General features: G+C 42.3%; 2 protein-coding genes across 3 annotated transcripts in view; one reads left to right on the forward strand and one right to left on the reverse strand.

The window, feature by feature from the left end:
- Positions 1-49: 49 nt before the first annotated feature.
- ETFRF1 (electron transfer flavoprotein regulatory factor 1) lies at positions 50-4875 on the forward strand. 2 transcript variants are annotated; one of them, XM_068097298.2, is made up of 3 exons: positions 50-167; positions 2647-2786; positions 4393-4875. In XM_068097298.2, the coding sequence occupies exons 2-3, from the start codon at positions 2742-2744 to the stop codon at positions 4600-4602; spliced, it is 255 nt and encodes an 84-aa protein (XP_067953399.1). In that variant the 5' UTR covers positions 50-167; positions 2647-2741; the 3' UTR covers positions 4603-4875. The 2 variants fall into 2 exon arrangements, with proteins under 2 accessions (XP_067953399.1, XP_067953400.1); XM_068097299.2 differs by having other exon boundaries at positions 86-167; positions 2708-2786.
- Positions 4876-11151: 6276 nt separating this feature from the next.
- RASSF8 (Ras association domain family member 8) overlaps positions 11152-22502 on the reverse strand; it is a 31768-nt gene continuing 20417 nt past the window's right edge. The window contains exons 5-6 of the mRNA XM_078782199.1: positions 21415-21550; positions 11152-11432 (exon numbers count right to left, since the gene is read on the reverse strand). Coding sequence (XP_078638325.1) covers positions 11293-11432; positions 21415-21550 — 276 coding nt within the window. The 3' untranslated portion in view covers positions 11152-11292. The remainder of the gene's footprint in view (positions 11433-21414; positions 21551-22502) is intronic.

The following is a 22502-nucleotide window of genomic DNA, read 5'->3' on the forward strand; positions in this document are numbered from 1 at the left end:
ATCGACAGCGAGCATATCATACCATACATTTAAAGGTTTTCCGTGAATGCGTTATTTGCTACATTGGGAGATTCTATGAATAATTATAACGTACAAATTGTGATGACATATGATATGGGTCGTGCTACCAAACGAGGAATCGAGCAAGAAAGAAATCGAAAGGAAAGGTAGGACACGTAGGAACAGCATGTATTGTGTAGCGCGTGTATAGTATGTAGTTGATCGGATTTACAATCATACTGAAGTATAGAATGGCCGAATTAAAGGCCCATTGCATCCCGCCTAAATCGACCTGTTTGGTGAAGGTTAAGCTGGGTATCATGTCATGATGTTGGGTGACGTCCCAACATTTAATGCCATGTCACATCGTTTTCGCGTCATGCCATATTAATGTCACGTTAAATAATAAATCCTGCCAATCATGTCTTATGTCATGCCATGTCACGTCGTGTCTTTCATGACGTCAAACAAGCGGCACTGTGACTTATTTATTTATCTTATTTGACTTCATTATTGTGGGTTAATAGGTTGGGGTTGGAGGCTTTAACCCACGATCGTGGCCCTACCAAATATGGTCATTATATGGGCGTGTTCTAGCCACGATTTGTATGCAAATGAGTTTAAACTGACGTCAACCGAAAGAACCAATCATTATCTTTCTTACAATATACAATACCCGGGGTAACTTATGTAAGCTTGCTTCTAATTGGTGGGGAAAAGCCGATGACAAATAAACATTTCTGGGCTACTAACCAGTAAAACCAGAACTTTATGGGTTATGACAATAACCTTATTTTTCTTTGTATGATGAACAAGTAAAATAAATTATTAGTTTCTCGTCCAGGCTTTTCAAAGAAAAGGAGGGGGCTCTTTACTGTTTGACATTTTCCAGATTTTTGATATTTTTTCCAAGATGGCCGCCTCATAGTGGTCTACCAGACCAAAGACAAGCATTATCTTACCACCAACACGCATCCCATGGCATATACCTGATACGTAAACCTCTACAGCGGTGGCACTGTCTGGTGTACGTACTGAACCGGTACTAGATATATGCGTACTTGCACTTACCTTTGATCTGTCTAGCCTGGTTTCAAACTATATCAACTATCGGATTTGTGCAGTCCAGGTAAGGGGTTGCATCACCAAATGTGTCGTATTCCAGATGGATATTAAGCTGGGTGTCCCATATGTTAGCATTAGTGTAAAAAAAAAAATCTGACCACCTCTTGCACATCAAGCTAAGATAAGATCTAACCCCCTCCCCATTTCTTCCAAAGATTGAAGAGCCACAAGTCCTTTATTGGAGTAGCCCAAACTTGTATCAGAGCAGACGATGACTTGAGCTAACGTACAAGGCAGATTAAGCAATAGTGTACCTACCAACCCAGCGGCCATCCACACCACCTTCCCTGCTTCACAAGCCCCCTGATCTCCCGAGGAAGGAATGGCGTCGCCTTAATCGGCTCCAAACGGGTGTTGGCAGGTTCAATCACATGTTCTCCTCGGACCCTGCTGACTCACCCAACTGCAAGTGTGACCTCTCCCAGACTGCAGATCATCTTGTGCAAGACTGTCCCATGCATCGTCTAGGCCCGAGACCTAGAGGGAGGATGGCAAGAACTGCAGCACCTGACAATAAGGGCCCAAAGCTGCCTGAAAACTGCTAACTTCACGCTATAGACCAATAGCTCAGAGACATGCCACACAAAAGAAGAAAGAAGTTAGTGTACAATACATTTAAAGATCCTTTGTGAAGAGTCGGTGAGTTATCGTTGAGGCTGTTAAAGATGCAGCTGAGTGAAGGGTTTAGCCATAAGCAGGAAGCGTTTGGGTACACGGGATGGATGACACGTATTGTGAGTACGGAAGACAGACTGAGTGCACCTCAATAGCAAGGTGAAATGCAGGTTACCTTTCAGCATCAAACACAGGTTTATGGCTGGAGAGGCGAAGCACACAAGGCAGTCAAATGCAGTTCAATCCAAGCTGATGTAAAACGGAGGTTTAATTCCACGAGCCAAATGTTTGCTGTGTAAATGAGGTTAAAGTCTTATGATCACTTGCCATGGTATTCAGATTAACAGAGTGGGTGTTTGAATAGTATTCCGTGTTCGAATTGCCTTCTCAATACCATGTGCTGCAAATTGATAAATTATTCTGCCAATAATGTGGCAACGAAGGATGGAAAGGGTGGAAATGCGAATGGTTCGGTGGATGTGCGGTGTATCGTTGAGAGAGAGGAAGACAAATGATGAATTGCGAAAGATGATGGGAATAGAGCCTGTGATTGATGCTGTGAAGAGAAACAGGTTGAGATGGTTTGGTCATGTGTTGAGGAAGGATGAAAGTGACTGGTTGAGAAGAGTGATGGAAATGAATGCCGAAGGAAGTAGAGGATGGGGAAGACCGAGAAAGACTTGGCTAAAGATGGTGGAAGAAGAAATGCGGGCAAGGGGGTTAACAAGGGGAGATGCAGAAAATAGGGCAAGATGGAGAATATTGTCATGGGGACCGCAAGGCTAACCACCGCTCTAGCAGGGAAAATGGCCTTAAAATGCCTGTTGTTGTTTTGTTGTGTTCTGCCAAATAAATGCTTTTGAGTTTTTCTTCCGGTATCATTTCTGTCCTATTTGTTTTTCCAAGATCCGATGCAAGCTTTTTGAAGTTGAATCCCACCCCTCGTTCATTCTCTATGACCTTGCAGTAATATTGGCTGTCCTGAAGTCACCTGACCAGCCATGGCCAATCCTCTCAGGAGCAAGGTCATTCAGCTGTACAAAAATGTGAGTTGGCTCTTTTAAATGACCGTCCGTGTTTGTTTCCTTCACGCCGGGCTTCCCGGGGATTCCCGGCCGGCTAAACGGGTTGACCTTCCATCAAAATCTGGTTGGTGAACACAAGTTCAAATCCCGACCCTGCCACAAGGCAATAGCAAATTACCATCCGGTGCATGTTTCCGTGAGACTGTTTTAGTAGCAGCTACTCTTTCTGGCAAATGGAATGGTATACACTGGTGTTGAGTCGAGGTTGTCAGAGCAATTTTTCATTGGAGTGGAATTTGCCAATGTGGCATTGCAGTGTTAGAACGATGGCAATAAAATTAAATAAAAACATTTAATGAGCACGTGACATTTCACAGCCAATCAGAAATCTACGAAGCGTTATTTGAAGCCGAAGATTTGAAGCGAAGCGTGAGGCGGCCTGTGCTGAAATTACCCAAAGTTGATTGAAGTTTTCCTTGCTACTTTAATGGTGCATTTCTCAGATTAGGAAGCGAAGTGAACAATTATAAAAGGATTGGATGTGGTAGCTCTCTGTTTACCTCCGCTACCGAAGGTGGATGGAGGTTATGTGTTCACCCCTGTCTGTCTGTGAACAAGGTATTTCAAACAGTTGTGGATAGATTCGGACGAAATTTGGCAGAGAGGTAGTGCATGTGACAAGGACGAAATGATTAGATTTTGGTGAAGATCCGGATTCAGATCCGGCGACTAGAATTTTTAAAGTGACTTTTCACCATTGAGTGAATGAATGAATGAATGATCGTTTTAAGGCCATTTTCCCCCCACTAAAGCAGGGGTTAACCTTGTGCTTGTGGGCCCCATTTCAATCATGGTTCCCTGTTTGAGGCAATGTTTTTATGGCCGGATGCCCTTCCTGACACCAACCCTTAGTCGCCTCTTACGATGCGCAGGGATACGGTGTACCTATTCTAAATCGGGGTACACACCGGGATCATTCAACCCAGCAAGCTGGTACTCAATTTGCTGACCTCAGAAGGATGACAAGCTGAGGCAACCCCCCTGGTGTTAATTCAGCGATCAACCGGGATTCAAACTCAGGATCCTCGGATCCCAAACCAGCACCCTAACCGCTAAGGCAACAGCAGGCAAATTCTTCACCATTGAGTGATAGGGCCAAAACCGATATAGGGCCAAAACCGATATCTCAAAAAGTTTTGGACGGATTTGGCCAAACCTTGGTGGACCGGTTGGGTGTTTAACAAGGACTAATCTATTCGATTTTGGTGAAGATCCGAATATGGATTCGGATACGAGAATTATTTAATTTCTCAGTGATTCTTCACCATTGAAAGATCAGGCAAAAAGCGATAAGTAACATATTAAAAAAAGTTATGGACGGGTTATGACTAAACTTGGTAGACGAGTTGGTTAAGTGATAAGAACGAGCCGATTATAGTTTTTTGTCAGGTCCGAATCCAGATCCGGCCTATCAGTGGGATACAAAACATAAACTGTTCAGCCTGGCGGAGGTTTGCGCTCTACCGAGTGCTGTTGTAGTTTTGAAATGTTATTTACTGCCTTGAGTTAATAAAATTTGGTAGCTTTGAACCCTCTCCATTTCTGACCTCCCTCTCTTGTATTTCAGTTGATTTTCATGGGACGTGATTACCCTGCTGGCGAAGACTTGTTTAAAGAGCGCCTCCGTCAGGCATTTCGGAAGAACATGCATGTGTCGGACCCTAACGAGATCCGGAAGTTGATTGCACGCGGGAACTACATGGCGCGGGAACTCCAGGCATTGTACCACGTGCACAAATACCGTGCCATGAAGAGGCGTTACTACAACAATGATTGATTGGCATCAGTCGAACACAAGACTTGTTCTCCAAGCTGACTGGCTGTGCCTGTTCATGGTTGGCCAAGCACAAAAGAGAAAGCCTATCATAATTGGTCTGTGTGTCTGTGAGTGGGTGAGTCCGCACACAGATCTACTTTAATATACATTGTTCATTTTTAGATCTGAACTTGTATACCCTGACGAGGCTCTGCATTGTTGAAAACCATATTTTTACAAAATTTATTTAGCAGTCCTCATTGTACCTAAAACAAATAAAACAACCATCTTTCATCTTGATTTCAAAAGAGGTACGACAATAAAATGTTTTGTTCTTTACCTCTGCCACCAAAGGTGGACGGAGGTTATGTATTCAGCTGTTTGTGAGCAGGATATCTCAAAAAGTTATGAACGGATTCGGACTAAACCTGGAGATGGACAGGTTGGGTGTGTGACACAGACACGTTGATTAAATTCTGGTGCGGATCCGGATGCGATAACTTTTTAAGTGATTCTTCACCATTGATTGAATGAATGAATGAACGTTTTTGAGGCCATTTTCCCCTGCTAAAGCGGGGGTTAGCCTTACGGGCCCCATGACCTCATGGTTCCCTTTTTGAGGCAGTTTTTATGGCCGGATGCCCTTCCTGACGCCAACCCTTGGTCGCCTCTTACGATGCGCAGGGATACGGTGTACCTATTCTAAACCGGGATACACACAGGGATCATTCATCCCAGCAAGCTAGTACTCAATTTGTCGACCTCGAAAGGATGACAGGCTGAGTCAACCCCCCTGGCGTTAATTCAGCGATCGACCGGGATTCGAACCCAGGATCCTAGGATCCCAAGCCGGCACCCTAACCACTAAGCCACCATTGATTGATAGGGACAAAAACGATATAGCATGATATGTTAAGATTTTATGGGCGGATTCAGACAAAACTTGGTTGATGATGTGGATAGGTGACAAGAACAAGCCGATTCGATTTTGGTGTGTGACAAGCAGGCATATCGGTGGGATACAAAACGTAAACTGTTCAGCCTGGCTGAGGTATGTTCTCTATTGAGTGCCGTTCTAGTTTAGACAATGCAATGCAATACATTTGCATCTTTTCCAAAAAAAAAATTACAAGTCGCTACCTCGGTTCCTGACAGGTAGAATATATCCAAGTACATTTATGCCAAATCACCACTAGTGAAAAATAAAGAAAGAAAGAAGGAATTGCTGCAAATATGATTAAATTGACGCGATTATTTAATGTACTGAAAAGGGCTTTCGTGTGTGTTTAAAGATATCTCCGAAGATGGAACACCTCCACTAAGTTCCCATGATCCCTCTTGATGTTGAGGTATTATTTGTTTATCATTCGATGCCTTCTTCCCAAGATCTGGCTGAAGTGTACATTTTGTCATGGCATTGGGTCATGGGTTTGACCTGGAAGTACTTCTAGATTTTAATTGTAATTCTCGATTCTAATGGTGTTGAGGCTCAGCCGATAAATCAGAGCTTATTACATGGTCGTATATCTGTTACCAAATAGGAAATTGGTGAGTGAAAGGGCAGCTTGGATTATGGAATGAATAAATTATGGTTTTTGTGAAATCTAATATGACTGCCTTTCTGGCATTTCCGACATGGAGAGATCCAAGATAAATCCAGTTAACCATCCAAGATGAATGCACATTACAACTGTCAGTGCTGTTAGTGCATTATAACTCACAGCTCATTACAACCCATTGTGATATACATTGAACTTGTCACCACACACACACAGGCAATACCATGGCAGCCCGCGCATGAATCCTTTATTGAATGAAAAAGTAAGAATGAACACGGAGAATACAAAAAGGTACAAAATGGAATGATTGAGGAAATGTCCAAAGAACGAGTCGATTGTCTCGTAGCAAGCAGCTACAGTCACGTGAAAAAGTAAGGACACCGCATGTAAAGTTTTGACTTTTTCAACATATTTCAACATACAGCTATTTGATCTTCATTTCAACAATATTGATAGATAAAGGTGATATAATATAACAAATATCATGAAACATTTACATTTGGTAGTCCATTGTATAATTTAAATAAACATAAATGCAAATTTCGCATGTGGAAAAAGTAAGTACACCCTTGGCTCTAACAGGTGGTATTGCCCCCTTTGGCAGAAACAACCTCAAGTAGGCGTTTCTCATAACTGTCTACCAGTCTTTGACATCGACTGGGAGAAATTTTTGCCCACTCCTCCATTCAGAATTCTTTCAGCTGTGCAATGTTTGAGGGGTTTCTTGCATTCACAGCTCGTTTCAAATCCCCCCACAACATCTCAATGGGATTTAGATCCGGGCTTTGACTTGGCCATTCCAGAACCCTCCATTTCTTTCTTTTCAGCCATTCATTGGTGGATTTACTGGCATGTTTTGGATCATTGTCATGTTGCAAGGTCCACCTTCGGTTGAGCATCAACTTTCCGACAGATGGCCTCACATTATCCTCAAGCACCCTCTGGTACAATGAATCATAGTGGATTCTATGATGGTGAGCTGCCCAGGCCCTGATGCAGCAAAGCTGCCCCAAACCATAATATTTCCACCACCATGCTTTACAGTTGGTTTACAGTTCTTGTGGTCAAATGCTGTCTTTGGTTTTTACCAAACATGTCTTCTGGTACTGTGGCCAAATAGCTCTACCTTTGACTCATCTATCCAGAGCACATTGTTCCAGAAGTGCTGGTCTTTGCCTGGGTGTTCATTGGCAAACTTTAGTCTTGCCCTGATGTTTTTTTTCTGGACAGCGAAAGTTTCCTCCTGTCGTTTCCTCCACACCTCCCATGTAGATCAAATTTGTGCAGCCTCTTTCTAATGGTAGACTCGTGCACTTTGACATCAACAGTGGCAAGAGCTACCTGTAGGTCCCGTGATGATATTCTGGGGTTCTTAGAGACTTCTTTCAGCATCTTGTGGTCTGCTCTCGGGCTGAACTTGCTGGGGCGGCCTGGCCTGAACAAGTTGGCAGTTGTTTGGAATCCTCTCCACTTGTAGATGATCTTCCGGACAGTCGAATGATTGATTTCAAATTGTTTGGAGATCTTTTTAAATCCCTTCCCAGACTCGTAGGCATCTATAACCTTCTTTCTGAAGGCCTCAGAGAGCTCTTTTGATCTAGGCCTGGTGACGCCGCACACTTCAACAACAAAGAGCAAACCAAACTAAATGTCTGAGGTTTAAATAAGACAGGTTCCTCCAAGATTCTCTCCAACGATGTTCTAATCATTTGCACCTGAGCTGGTGCACCTGATTCTAATTTTAGGTATTTGAAGTAGTGATAAATGTAGGGGTGTACTTACTTTTTCCAATTTACGAAAATACGAAATTTGCATTTATGTTTATTTAAATTATTCAATGGACTACAAAATGTAAATGTTTCATGATATTTGTTTTATTATATCACCTTTATCTACCAATATTGTTGAAATGAAGATCAAATAGCTGTATGTTGAAATATGTTGAAAAAGTCAAAACTTTACATGGGGTGTACTTACTTTTTCACATGACTGTATATATTACTCATGTTCAACTGTGGACCTGGAGTCAAAGTCATGAAATAAATTGAGGTGACCACATTAAATAATAAGGAAGAATTCCAGTAAGTGGTTACCTCACAATGGCACACTTCAAACGTTTTGGATTGGCTTTTTTGTGTACCTCATGTGGATTGGTGCCTCATGATGCAGGGAACCCAGGTTCAAGTACATGTCTAGTAACGTTCTTGTAATTCATGTAAAAATTTATCTACTAATGACTTTGTACATGTGATATATGTACATGTACAAGCTCCTCCATGAGCCTTGTATCATTGTAGAAAAACAAACATACATTATCCCCTTCATTTTGCCTTACGTTGATTGCATTGCATATTGGGGTGGTTCAAAATGACCGAACATTTTGTTTATAAAGATAACCGTTCTAACATGTTTTGTATGTTATAAAAAGAATACATTACTTTTAAAGGTGTTCTCTAACTTTGGAGACACACCTGACCAATTGCAGTGGAGGTTTTTGTTTGCCTTTAGTGTAGAATTATGTCGTGTATACATAGTCGGTATGCTGCTTGGCTCCTAAAACGAAGGTCCATGACAGGCAATCATCAACATTCTGTGCAACCATTCACCTCTCGATTTGAACAGGCTTGATCATTTTAATTGAACATAAATACTGTTCCTCCCTCTTTATCTCACTTTCTGCCATCTTGATTTTCAGCACATGCATTAATGCTATCTATCCCTTAAGGCTGGGGTTCCACAAAGCAGGTCTTAAAACCTACATTATTCTTGATCTGTACAAAATAACTGTCTGATTCTCTTCACGACTCCACCCTGTACGGAACAACACGTCACACTTGTGAAAAGGCCGGTCCCTACTTTCGTCAGACCTGGACAACATAAGCTGATAGTCAGCTACTTGGAGCAGGAGGTTTGGCTAATTGGAACAAAGGCCAGTCGCCGCTGTCTTGGTGTTTTCCATGGAGTTGAGGCTCGTCACGCTGTACTCTGCTTTCATATGGAGCTTCATGGACTATGGCACACCTGACACCACCTTGGGTCGGTGCTCCTGCTTCTCGCCTTTCTCCTCTTGAGGTGGTTAAAAACAAGATGTTCTGCCACATTGGTATCTCAAGTTAGGAGGTGGATTCCCAAAGACTGTCATTGACTCACCCACTGCCAAAGACTCACCCTCCCGAGGTCTAGCCTGGTTACCCACCCCACCTGCAGGCATTCATCCCCTTGTTCTCCCAATTATAGAATCATCTCCCTGTGCCTGTTGTCTCATCCTCCACACTTCAGTTTTTAAAATGCACTGCCCATCATTACATTGTACTCTTGTCCATGCACATCTATGATCTCTACACATGCTCACTCTGACTCTAATCTTCTCCAGGACCTTAATTGTTACTCGTGTTTGATTTATTCCTCCTTTTCCCCATTGTGTATGTCCATCCCTCTATGTCCTTTGGTAATGTAATTTATAAACCTGCGCTGACATTTCTCATTAGCTTTTTTATGAGCCGAGACTCTTGTATAAAGAAGCAAGAAACGAGTGTTTATGGGAAATGGTTAACACAATTTTTTTTATATAAAATCGAAGCTTATGGAAGAGCGATATTTATTTGTAGAAGCACAGTCCTTTTTTATGGCCACAATTATTCCCACTTTCTTGTGGTGTTGGCCAGGGGAAGCTTGGCCCAAGTCTTTCACGGACCGGCTGGCCCGGCCTGACGTTCGAATATGGTTTGGGCATGAGTTAGTAATTTATTGACATTGCCAGCGATAGCTCGCCTACTCTATATGAAGGACACCGTGGGATCCTTAAAGTCAACCAACTGGTGCCGGCAGACGGGACACAGGTTTAGCGTCCATCCGAGGGACAGCACATTGATGAATCACTCTGCCTGTGCAACATCGGGATTACATTTTATAGCTGGGTCGGGATTCTAACCCAGGTTAGGCAGCTTAGAGGCGAGTGTCCGTACCTTTAGGCCATCCTGCCATTTGTATAAGAACACTATAAAGACAAATTCGAACCAAAATAAGGCAATGTCTGTGTACCTGTATGCCCGTACATTATGGAATTGAAAACGGCTTGGCCGACCTCCATCAAATTTTGCATTCGTGCTAGGGGTAGCTAGAGTCAGGTCATGGGCATTAAATAAATCCCATCCTCCCCCTTCCTGTCGAGTCCTGCGAGTGTGCGGAGACAACTTGCGATTTTCACCTGTACACGTGGAATATAGTGTAAGTGGCTGGACCAGTGGACCACTGGCCCCTACCAGAGGGAGGGAGCATTGACTAGTCCCTCAAAATCTGCACACCCACTGTGCCGTTTACAAACAAAGTCCACGTGAGAGTTGAACCATCCTCGTAAACAATTCAAGTTTCATAAAGGGTATGCACCATGTACTTCAAACAGATAATAAATATCACCCACCTGGTAACATCAATACACCATTTAGGAATCCATCAATGCATTGGAATCACCAAAGGAAATATGTTTCCTTTAAAATAAAAACAATTATATCTTCTTATCAGGCAACATGGTAGTGCTGTAAAAGTGAGTTGCTTTCTGATAATCGACATACATACTGCTTTGTATATCCTGTACATTTCACCATAAAATCGTGTAATGCATTCACGGCACCAAACCTGCTGTTCTCACATCACCAACATTTTGGTGGCTTCGAAGTTTTACTGCCTCTCCTACAGTCCGGCTCCCTCAGCCCTTTGGCTCTCCCCAGCTCCTCTGTGAGACATTCCTTCTTCCAGTAAAAGATTAAACTTCCAAAATCCAGGCTCACTGCACACCTCAACTCTTTTGTTTATGTACAACTGATTTCTTGAGACGCTTCATTTGGACTTCCCGACCAGCCCCTGTCATCCCCCATCCATACCTGTGATATTTTCTACCCCATTAACTCTATCTAACCCAACTCTCTTACTTCTGGTTTACTGTCTTTCTCTAGTTTCCTGTTCATCCTTCCCTTGCTTGTTGTGTCCATCTGTTGCTGCTCACTGCTCCACTGTCAGTACAATTGCATTTTTACCTTCTGTCACCTCAGTCTTCCATGAGCCAAGATCTTATCTACAAAAAATACGAGTATATAAAAAGCTCATAATGACGTCCTTACTCAGAGTGAAGGCCAAGTGTGGATTGAAACAAACATCAAACGTAAATCCCTTCTGTACCACCGACATTCTGTAGAGCTCTGGGATTGCTGGGTAATGGCCGTGACGGTGAAGGCGTCGTTGGTCTTGGTGAACAGGACACGTGACGTGGTGGAGCCACAGCGATGGGTTTGGGTTCTGCAAGTTAAACAAGAAAAAGACAATCAGAGCTTGCAAACCCTCGCCAGGATGTATTTTCAGTGGTTTTTAAGGCTTTTGTGTTAAAACAAATATGGTGGCCAAACCACGTGACCGATTACGTCATCATTTTTTTTTTATAAACTAATTTATTCCTAAATTATGCTCAAGAAATTTCATCTTGATCGGATGAAGTTTTGTACTTGTGGAATTATGATGTCATAATGGAGGCACCTATGACATCATCATTAACATTTTATTCCCCATGGAAAGTTCTTTACAATGAGCCATGTCTCACTTTTTTCTATTCAGCACTTTCAGAGATATAGAGGTGCAAAGTTTTTTGGTTTTTCCAAGATGGCGGCCGAACCACGTGACCAATGATGCCATCATTATTATTTTTTTCTCCACCAGTTTATGCTGACATGGCACTCCAGAAATTTCATCTTGATTGGATGAAGTTTTGTACTTGTCGAATTATGACATCATAATGGAGGCACCTATGACATCATAATTAACATATTTTATTCTCCATGGAGAGTTCTTTACAATGAGCCATGTCTCAGTTTTTTCTATTCAGCACTTTCGGAGATATAGAGGTGCAAAGTTTTTCGGTTTTTCCAAGATGGCGGCCAAACCACGTTACCTATGACGTCATAATTATCATTATAAGATTCTACAGGTTCAGTTGGACCTATCGTGAAAATTTTCTGTCAATCGGACCAACGGTTGCAGAGAAAATCATATTTATTCTGTGCGGACAAACAAACAGACAGACAAACAAACACAAATAAACGGACTCAAATGCAATACCCTCTCCTCTGGTGAGGGTAATAAACAATCGGGAGGGAAGTATATGACGCAGAGACATCAGAACAAGCCTAGGTCCAATATCAAGCACCATGTGTAATATGGTATTTGGCTTTTCCAATTTTGCTGAAAACATTTCTTAACATGTTAAACCACAGCTTTTTGGGGAACAGACCTCATACAAAGAAAGTGGCTGAGTTTGCAAAAGTGTAGAGCCATTTGCTGACTGCAACATTTGCACGTTTTTCCGACTCCATGATGGCAAAATGGCAGGTGCAAATATGTAATAAAAACATCCCAACAGTACCTTTAATGGGTCTGGATTTTGCAGAAGGATCGTGGCACTCATGAAATGATGAATGCGGATAAGGTACAATCCATATACATCATCATCATCATGTGCCATGGCCTATGCAGAGCACTGGTGTTGCCGAAACATTTAAGAGACTACAATCATGGCCGGGTCGCCACTCTGACTCAGGAAGTCAGGGCAGGAATTTGTTAATGGTGCTGGCGAAAGCTCGCTTACACTTCTTGAAAGGATCTTTAACACACCAACTAATGCTGGCAGACCTAGGGTAGACTGCTTGGAGGCGAGTATGCGTACCTCCCGGCCATACTGCCAGCCCACAATCCATATCACAGTAACATTTTACAAATAAAATCAATTTGATAATGTAATTATCTGCAAAAGACAATCAAGGTACAGTTATAAACAGTCATCATTTCATGTCATTGGATCCAAACGTAACTTGAATTGCATACCGAACCACAAGGCAGCACACGTTTCTATTTATATCACCATAGGATGTCAAATGGGAGGACAGGATATCCTATAGGAGAGGCACACACACTCGCTTCTGAGATGTCTTGCCGCTCACCTCGGTTTGAATCTCTACTCTGCTACAAACGGTCACCCAGATGATTTACATGCAAAGTGAGGCACCAGTGAGTCTGTAGTTTGCAGGATATGCTAAGCCAGAGGACCTGTCTGCCAGAACTACTTGTTAATGTTGGTGGACGTTCAAGATCCCGCAGTGTCTTTAACAAAGAGTAGGTATGAGCTATCGCTGGTTCCCTGAACAAATTACGAATTCCTGTACCAGTACTGTATTGCTGCGTCTAAATGTCGACCTATCCAGGATCGGACCTAGCATATAAACGTTCCTCAATTTATCACGATACACCACTCTTCAACAAACACATAGGCCATCGGTCTCTAATTACTATTACTATTTGTTGGTATTTCTATATGCATATATGTTTTACCATTGTAGAACAACAGCACTTTTTATGTTCAGTTCCAACATTTTAGATAAGCATAAGTATTGGACCAAATGACTGAGAGGTGTTCTTGGTACTCAGGTGTTTCTTGATGCATTGATCGTTCACACATAAAAGAGCTGAATATCTAGTCTTGGTTTTAGCCTTTGCTTTTGCCTTGGGAGTCTTCCTTTGGAGTCAGTAGGCATAAACCAACATGAAGACCAGCGAAATGTCTATGAAGGAAAAGCAAGCAATTTGGAAGCTGAAAGAACAGAATAATTAAATTAGAACGAAGCACAAAGAGGATTGACGAGAAGAGGAAGAAGTTCAAGGAGTGGCAGAAGGTGAAGGGTACGGGAGCAGAAACAGCAGAGCATGAAAGTTATAAGGCAGCCAAGAAGGCTGCAAAGAAAGAGGTAGCAAAGGCGCAGGAGGCATGGAGGAAAATGTTCGGAGAACGCTTGGATTCGGAAGAGGGTCAGAGAGCAGTATTCAGGATTGCAAAGCAGATAGCGAAAGAGGTGTGATGTGATGGGGGTGAGTTGCTTGAAGGATGAAGTGCAACAAATCGTTGTGGACCCAGATGGAATTAAAGGAAGATGGAAAAGATATATGGAAATGCTGTTGAATACAGAGAATGAATGGGATGGCAATATAGTAACTCAGTTTTAGGACCGGCAGAGAAGATAACTGAGAAGGAAGTTGAGGAAGCGATAAAAGCAATGAAGAGTAGAAAAGCGGAAGGGCCGACAGGAGTTGTGGGAGATATGTTGAAGGCAGCAGGAAGTTGGGGTGTGAAGAGAATGACAGAGATCTGTAATCTGGCGGTGAAAGAAGGCCGCATTCCAGTGGATTTGGAACGGAGTACCCTCGTCCCTCTATACAAGGGGAAAGGTGACCCTCTAGAGTGTGGCTCGTACCGAGCGATAAAGTTATTGGAGCATGGAATGAAGGTATTGGAAAGGGTGTTGGAGAGGAGGATAAGGAAGAATGTGAAGATGGACGAAATGCAGTTTGGATTTGTGCCAGGAAGAGGAATGACAGATGCGCTTTTTATTGTGAGGCAGTTGCAGGAGAAGTACATGGAGAAGAGGAAGAAGTTGTTTCTTGGGTTTGTTGATCTGGAGAAAGCATTCGATAGGGTTCCATGCAAAGTATTGACATGGGCAATGAGGAAGTTAGGAGTGGAGGAATGGTTGATCAGAGTAGTGATGGCAATGTACAAAAGAGCGAGCACAGCTGTAAGGGCGAAGGACGGGAACAGTGGTGAGTTTGAGGTGAAGGTGGGAGTGCATCAGGGGTCGGTACTAAGTCCACTACTATTTGTAGCTGTGATGGAGGTGCTGGCTCAGAACATAAAGGAGGGTTTACCGTGGGAGTTGTTGTATGCAGATGATCTGGTGTTGATTGCGGAAAGTATGGATGGACTGAAGGAAAAGATGAACAAGTGGAAGGAATGTATGGAGACAAAAGGTCTGAAGGTGAATATCGGAAAGACGAAGGTGATGGCAAGTGGTAAAGCATGTGGTGAGGTGGAAAGAACTAGGAAGTGGCCCTGTGCTGTGTGCAGTAAGGGTGTCGGAGTGAACTCCATTCAATGTACAATGTGCGCTGAGTGGGTTCATCCAAAATGTAGTGGTCTGAGAGGGTCATTAACCAGTGTGCTGTAAGGGTTGTAACTACATTCAAATGTAAGGTGTGCACAGAGGGAGCTGCAGATGGAGGAAATGTTGAGTTGGATCTTGGAGACGGCGTGAAGCTGGAAGGTGTGAAAACATTTTGCTACCTCGGAGACATGCTGAATGGAGAAGGTGGATCAGACTCGGCAACGGTTGCTAGAGTGAGATGTGCATGGAAGAAGTTTCGGGAACTGAGTGGCGTGCTGATGAGGAGGGGAGTGTCGTTGAAGCTGAAGGGAAAGGTGTATGCTGCATGTGTGAGAAGTGTTATGATTTATGGGAGCGAGACATGTGTAATGAACGTAGAGCAGCAACGAAGGTTGGAAAGGGTGGAAATGCGAATGGTTCGATGGATGTGCGGAGTATCGTTGAGAGAGAGGAAGACAAATGATGAATTGCGAAAAATGATGGGAATAGAGCCTGTGATTGATGTTGTGAAGAGGAACAGGTTGAGATGGTTTGGTCATGTGTTGAGGAAGGATGAAAGTGACTGGTTGAGAAGAGTGATGGAAATGAATGTAGAAGGAAGTAGAGGATGGGGAAGACCGAGAAAGACTTGGCCAAAGATGGTGGAAGAAGAAATGCGGGCAAGGGGGTTAACAAGGAGAGATGCAGAAAATATGGCAAGATGGAGAAGATTGTCATGGGGACCACAAGGCTAACCCCCACTCCAGCAGGGAAAATGGCCTTAAAATGCATGTTGTTGTTGTTGTTGTTGTTGTTGTATAGCACAACAATTGGGCATAGCAAATACAACAATTTAGAATATCTTGAAAAATAAAGAAACCACGAGTGCACTGAACAATCTACAACGGCAAGGTTGCCTAAGAAAAACAATTGGAGCTGATGACAGAAAAAAAATCATCAGAGCTGTGAAGAAAAACCCTAAAACAACTGTCAGTGTTGGTGTTGGCCTGGTGTTAGCCTGGTGTTGGCTTAGCGGTTAGGGTGCCGGCTTGGGATCCTAGGATCCTGGGTTCGAATCCCGGTCGATTGCTGAATTAACACCAGGGGGGTTGACTCAGCCTGTCATCCTTCCAAGGTCGGCAAATTGAGTACCAGCTTGCTGGGATGAATGATCCTGGTGTGCACCCCGATTTAGAATAGGTACACCGTATCCCTGCGCATCGTAAGAGGCGACCAAGGGTTGGCGTCAGGAAGGGCATCCGGCCATAAAAACATTGCCTCAAACAGGGAACCATGATTGTCATGGGGCCCGCAAGGCTAAGCAAGGCTAACCACCGCTCTAGCGGGGAAAATGGCCTTAAAACGATCATTCATTCATGCAATCAACTGTCAGTGACATCACCACCAACCTCCAGAGTGCAGGATTGAAAGTATCACAATCTACCATTCGCAGAAGACTTCGGCAGCAGAATTACAAAGGCTACATAGCAAGATGCAAACCTATCATCAGCACCAAAAATAGAAAAGCCAAATTAGAATTTGCCAATAAGTACAGAGGTGAGCTAGTAGGATTCTGGAACAAAGTTTTATGGACAGATGAGACAAAGATAAATGATGGAAAAAGCGATGGAAAGGTGAAAGTGTGCAAAAAGGAAGAAACTGCATAACTGCATGTCCCATTTGGCCAAAGCATACCACCTCACCTATGAAGCATGGTAAAGATTGTTTAATGGCTTGGGTTTGCATGGCTGCGTTTGGAACTGGCTGACACATGTTTATTGATGATGTAACTAATGATAGCAGCAGCAGAATGAATTTGGAAGTGTATAGAAACATTTTGTCTGCCTATGTACAAGAAAATGTCTCCAAACTCTTTGGGTGGCTCTTCACCATACAGCAAGACAATGACCCAAAACACACTGACAACGCAACCAAGGAGTTCATCAAGGGAGGAAATGGAAGGTTTTAGACTGGCCATGTCAATCTGATTCAAATCCAATGGAGCATGTATTTCACTTGCTGAAGAGGAGACAAGTCAAAAAAACCCCAAACAAACAACAACTGAAAATAGCTGCAGTAAAAGCTTTGCAAAGCATCCCCAAGGAAGATACCAAGATTTTGGCAATGTCAATAGGACATAGGCTTGATGCAGTTATTGCATAAAATGGATATGCAACCAAATACTGTTCTAACTATTTACTACTTTAATTTACTTCAAGTTAATCTGTTCCAATACTTATGCTTACCTAAAATGTGGGAACTGAACATACAAAGTGCTATTGTTCTACAATGGTAAAACATATATTCATAAAAAATACCAAGAAATAAAATCTGACCTTCTGTACTCTTGCCTCGTATTCATATTTTGATCTCAACTCCAAATTTCTTGAGTATATAGAAATAATAACAAATTTCACTTCACTGTTCCAATACTTATGGAGGGCACTGTATGTTACGCCCAAGTATGAAATGTGTTGCACTATGAAACTATGTCAATGTCAATATTTTAAAAAAACTTTAGCCTCCATCATGTCAAGTGAATGCTTAAGGTGTGGTGCAGGTACCGCAGTCCACATAGAGAGTAACACTCCATCGATATAGATTATAGACTTCATCGGCCTTCCCTACTTTGCATTTTTACCTCCTCCGCCAGAGGTGGACAGAGGTTGTCTTCACCCCTCCACCAGAGGATGTCTGTTTGTTACCTTGCTAAAATCGAAGATTTTTCAAGTATATTGGTTGGTCGTGTGCATTAATCTGTCTTCTGTGTTTGTTGTCTGTTTGTATGCAGGTAACATTTTTACTCCGATCTTCACGAAACTTCACCACCTGGTAGAGTTCATCATAACCAAGAAGCCTGTTGTATTTGAGGTCAAAAGGTCAACATAGGCCAAAGGTCAACAACTTTGTCGAATTTCTAAAATCCTCAATTTTCATCCAATTGAGTTGAAATTTGAAGAGGATTTGCATACGAGGTCACTGAATTCAACCACCAACAATTCTTCATGACAACATAGGCCAAAAGGTCAAAATAGGCTAAAGGGCAACAACTGAGGTGTAATTTCTAAAATCGTCAATTTTCATCCAATTGACTTGAAATTTGAAAAGGATTTTAATATCAGGTCACTGAATTCAACCACCAATTATTTTTGTGGTCAACATAGGCCAAAGGTCAACAACTTGTTTTGGGGGTTTCACAAGTATCATGCAATGACATATTTCTTGTTTGTTACTTGCCGGAAAAGATGCCGGCAAGTACTGCATGTTGGTTGGTTGGTTTGTCTGTTTGCCTGACTGTGCGCAGCACTACATCTACACCGTTGCACATATAATTGCCAAACTTTACACACATATTTGTCTTGCCCTGGAATAGACTGTGCCCAACTTTTAACTCTCTCGGCCCAAGGCCTCCATTATGACGTCATAATTCGACAAGTACAAAACTTCATCCAATCAAGATGCAATTTCTTGAGCGACATGACGGCATAAACTGGTGGAGAAAAAATATATAATGACGTAATCGGTCACGTGGTTCGGCCGCCATCTTGGAAAAACAGAAAAACTTTGCACCACTATATCTCTGAAAGTGCTGAATAGAAAAAATTGAGACATTACTCATTGTAAAGAACTCTCCATGGGGAATAAAATATGTTAATGATGTCATAGGTGCCTCCGTTATGACGTCATAATTCGACAAGTACAAAACTTCATCTGATCAAGATGAAATTTCTTGAGCATCATCAAGGAATAAATTAGTTTCGAAAACAAATAATTATGACGTCATCGGTCATGTGGTTCGGCCGCCATATTTGTCCGAAATGGCCGATAAAAAAGTGCATTCCGGCAAGTCCTCGGTCTCTGACCGATTTTTCATTTGTTTGTCTGTCAACAGGATACCTCAAAAAGTTGTGGACAGTTTCGGACGAAATTTGTTGGAGAATTTGTGTGTGTGACAAGGATGAATTGATTAAATTTTGGTGAAGATCCAAATTGGGATTAGAGATTTTTCAAAGTGATTCTTCACTGAGAGATCGGGCCATATATAATATATCGCAGGATATCTCAAAATGATGTGGACGGACTCAGACAAGATTTGGTGGACAGCTTGGGTGTGTGACAAGGAAGAATTGATCCAATTTTGGTGAAGATTCGATTCCAGATCAAATAATTTTTTAAGTGACCACCACTGAGTGATAGGGATAAAACCTATATATACAGCACGATATCTTTAAAAGTTGATGACTGATTCAGGCGAAGCTTGGTGGACAGGTTGGGTGTGTGACAAGGATGAATTGATTCGATTTTGGTGAAAATCCAAACACAAATCCGGATACAAGATTGAAAAAAAAATTAAAATGATTCTTCACCATTGAGAGATGGGGTCAAAATCTATATATACAGTCACGTGAAAAAGTAAGTACACCCCATGTAAAGTTTTGACTTTTTCAACATATTTCAACATACAGCTATTTGATCTTCATTTCAACAATATTGATTGATAAAGGTGATATAATATAACAAATATCATGAAACATTTACATTTTGTAGTCCATTGTATAATTGAAATAAACATAAGTGCAAATTTCGCATGTGGAAAAAGTAAGTACACCCTTGGCTCTAATAGGTGGTATTGCCTCCTTTGGCAGAAACAACCTCAAGTAGGCGTTTCTTATAACTATCTACCAGTCTCTGACATCGACTGGGAGAAATTTTTGCCCACTCCTCCATGCAGAATTCTTTCAGCTGTGCGATGTTTGAGGGGTTTCTTGCATGCACAGCTCGTTTCAAATCCCCCCACAACATCTCGATGGGATTTAGATCCGGGCTTTGACTTGGCCATTCCAGAACCCTCCATTTCTTTCTTTTCAGCCATTCCTTGGTGAATTTACTGGTATGTTTAGGGTCATTGTCATGTTGCAAGGTCCACCTTCGGTTGAGCTTCAACTTTCCGACAGATGGCCTCACATTATCCTCAAGCACCCTCTGGTACAATGAATAATTCATAGTGGATTCTATGATGGTGAGCTGCCCAGGCCCTGATGCAGCAAAGCTGCCCCAAACCATAATATTTCCACCACCATGCTTTACAGTTGGTATCAGGTTCTTGTGGTCAAATGCTGTCTTTGGTTTTCACCAAACATGTCTTCCGGTAATGTGGCAAAATAGCTCTATCTTTGACTCATCTGTCCAGAGCACATTGTTCCAGAAGTGCTGGTCTTTGCCTCGGTGTTCATTGGCAAACTTTAGTCTTGCCCTGATGTTCTTTCTGGACAGCAAAGGCTTCCTCCTGGCACACCTCCCATGTAGATCAAATTTGTGCAGCCTCTTTCTCATGGTAGACTCGTGCACTTTGACATCAGTAGTGGCAAGAGCTACCTGTATGTCCCGTGATGACATTCTGGGGTTCTTAGAGACTTCTTTCAGCATCTTCCGGTCTGCTCTCGGGCTGAACTTGCTGGGGCGGCCTGGCCTGAACAAGTTGGCAGTTGTTTGGAATCATCTCCACTTGTAGATTATCTTCAGGACAGTCGAATGATTGATTTCAAATTCTTTGGAGATCTTTTTAAATCCCTTCCCAGACTCGTAGGCATCTATAACCTTCTTTCTGAAGGCTCTTTTGATCTAGGCATGGTGATGCCGCACACTTCAACAACAAAGAGCAAACCAAACTAAATGTCTGAGATTTAAATGAGACAGGTTCCTCCAAGATCCTCTCTAACGATGTTCTAATCATTTGCACCTGAGCTGGTGAACCTGATTCTAATTTTAGGTATTTGAAGTAGTGATAAATGTAGGGGTGTACTTACTTTTTCCACATGCAAAATTTGCATTTATGTTTATTTAAATTATACAATGGACTACAAAATGTAAATGTTTCATGATATTTGTTATATTATATCACCTTTATCTATCAATATTGTTGAAATGAAGATCAAATAGCTGTATGTTGAAATATGTTGAAAAAATCAAAACTTTACATGGGGTGTACTTACTTTTTCACGTGACTGTAGCATGATATTTCAAAAGGTTGTGGACGAGTTATGACAAAACTAGGTGGATGAGTTGGTTTGGTGACAAGAACAAGCCCATTGGATTTTTTTTCAGGTGCGGATCCAGATCTGGCCTATCAGTGGGATACAAAACATAGTGTTCAGCGTGGCGGAGGTGTGCGCTCGACAAAGTGCCTTTCGAGTTGAGCATGTGTTGCATCTCAAACATATGTTTCCGATTTGCTCTTTTTCTTTCTGGCAGCATTGAGCATTGGGTGTACAGCATTAGGTGTACGTATGCATTACATCATCCTACAATCGACCACCAACCTAGGCGGGCAGTGCCACTGACAATATCTGGATGTGGAGGTAGCACGGAGACTCTCGATCCGGTGTGCCGGATAAATTCCTGCAGATGGAGTCGCCTTAGCTCCCGACACAGCGCCTCCCAACAAGCACCTCGCTCCTGAAAATCCAAATACAGTAGTGGTCAATTCCAAACGTGAGCAACAACCCATTGTGAAGGAAATACAATCGATCAGTATTTATAATCTTGAGACGGATTAGACACCGCCATGCTATACCACCTGTCAAAGGTTGAGTCCACTTGTTAATGTTTCAGATACAGTGCTTGGGAAAATATAAGGGTGGGTTGGGAATTGTGCAACGCTGTCTGGGATTGTGACCCTGTCAGAACCGACAAGAACAGCACAAGTTAGTTGGTTCGGGAATTCGTACCCTTGAACAAAGCAAAGGTGATCGACGCTTTTCCCATGACAAGGGCGACAGTGGACAATGGACAACAGCTGAAAGGCTTTCATCGGGAATAGAGGAATACCATACTTTGTCAAGGCTTTGTTAAGGAAGTTGACAAAGGTGTGCTAACCGCCATCTGAAGAAAAGTAATGCTGATGATTGGGGCGATAGCTCTTGCTCTGATGAAGGGCTAACACCCAAAATCTCAACTTTATAGGTTGCTTCCCATAGCGGTCAGCACGCCTTTGTCAACTTTCAGGCGATAAAACCTATTGTATGTCGGGAATAGTTGAATAAATGTACCTTTATGCTGTTGTTGAAGCAGGGTTAGTGTTTGATGTGTCCCGATTCTGGAAAGTATCAATGCGTTTGAATATCTTGTACTTGCATTTTCCATGATTAATTTACATTGTGGGAGAGGAAGATTTTTGGCGCTTTTTCTCCCGGCATTTGGCAAAGTGACTTGATTTACACTTCACTATCCCAAACTTTCCCACATAATCATATTTGAACCCCCACAGTGCAATGATGATGCTTGAAAGTAGCAATAACATCACAAAAACTGAATCAACATTTATTTAGAATGACCACAGTGGAATAAAAGAGGGGGAAACAAATACATTGTTGAGGTTATAGCTTCTAGGAGCTAAAAGAGTTAAATC

This window comes from Myxine glutinosa, chromosome 7 (genome assembly GCF_964187855.1).
Source record: "Myxine glutinosa chromosome 7, kmMyxGlut1.1, whole genome shotgun sequence".
Lineage (NCBI taxonomy): Eukaryota > Metazoa > Chordata > Myxini > Myxiniformes > Myxinidae > Myxine > Myxine glutinosa.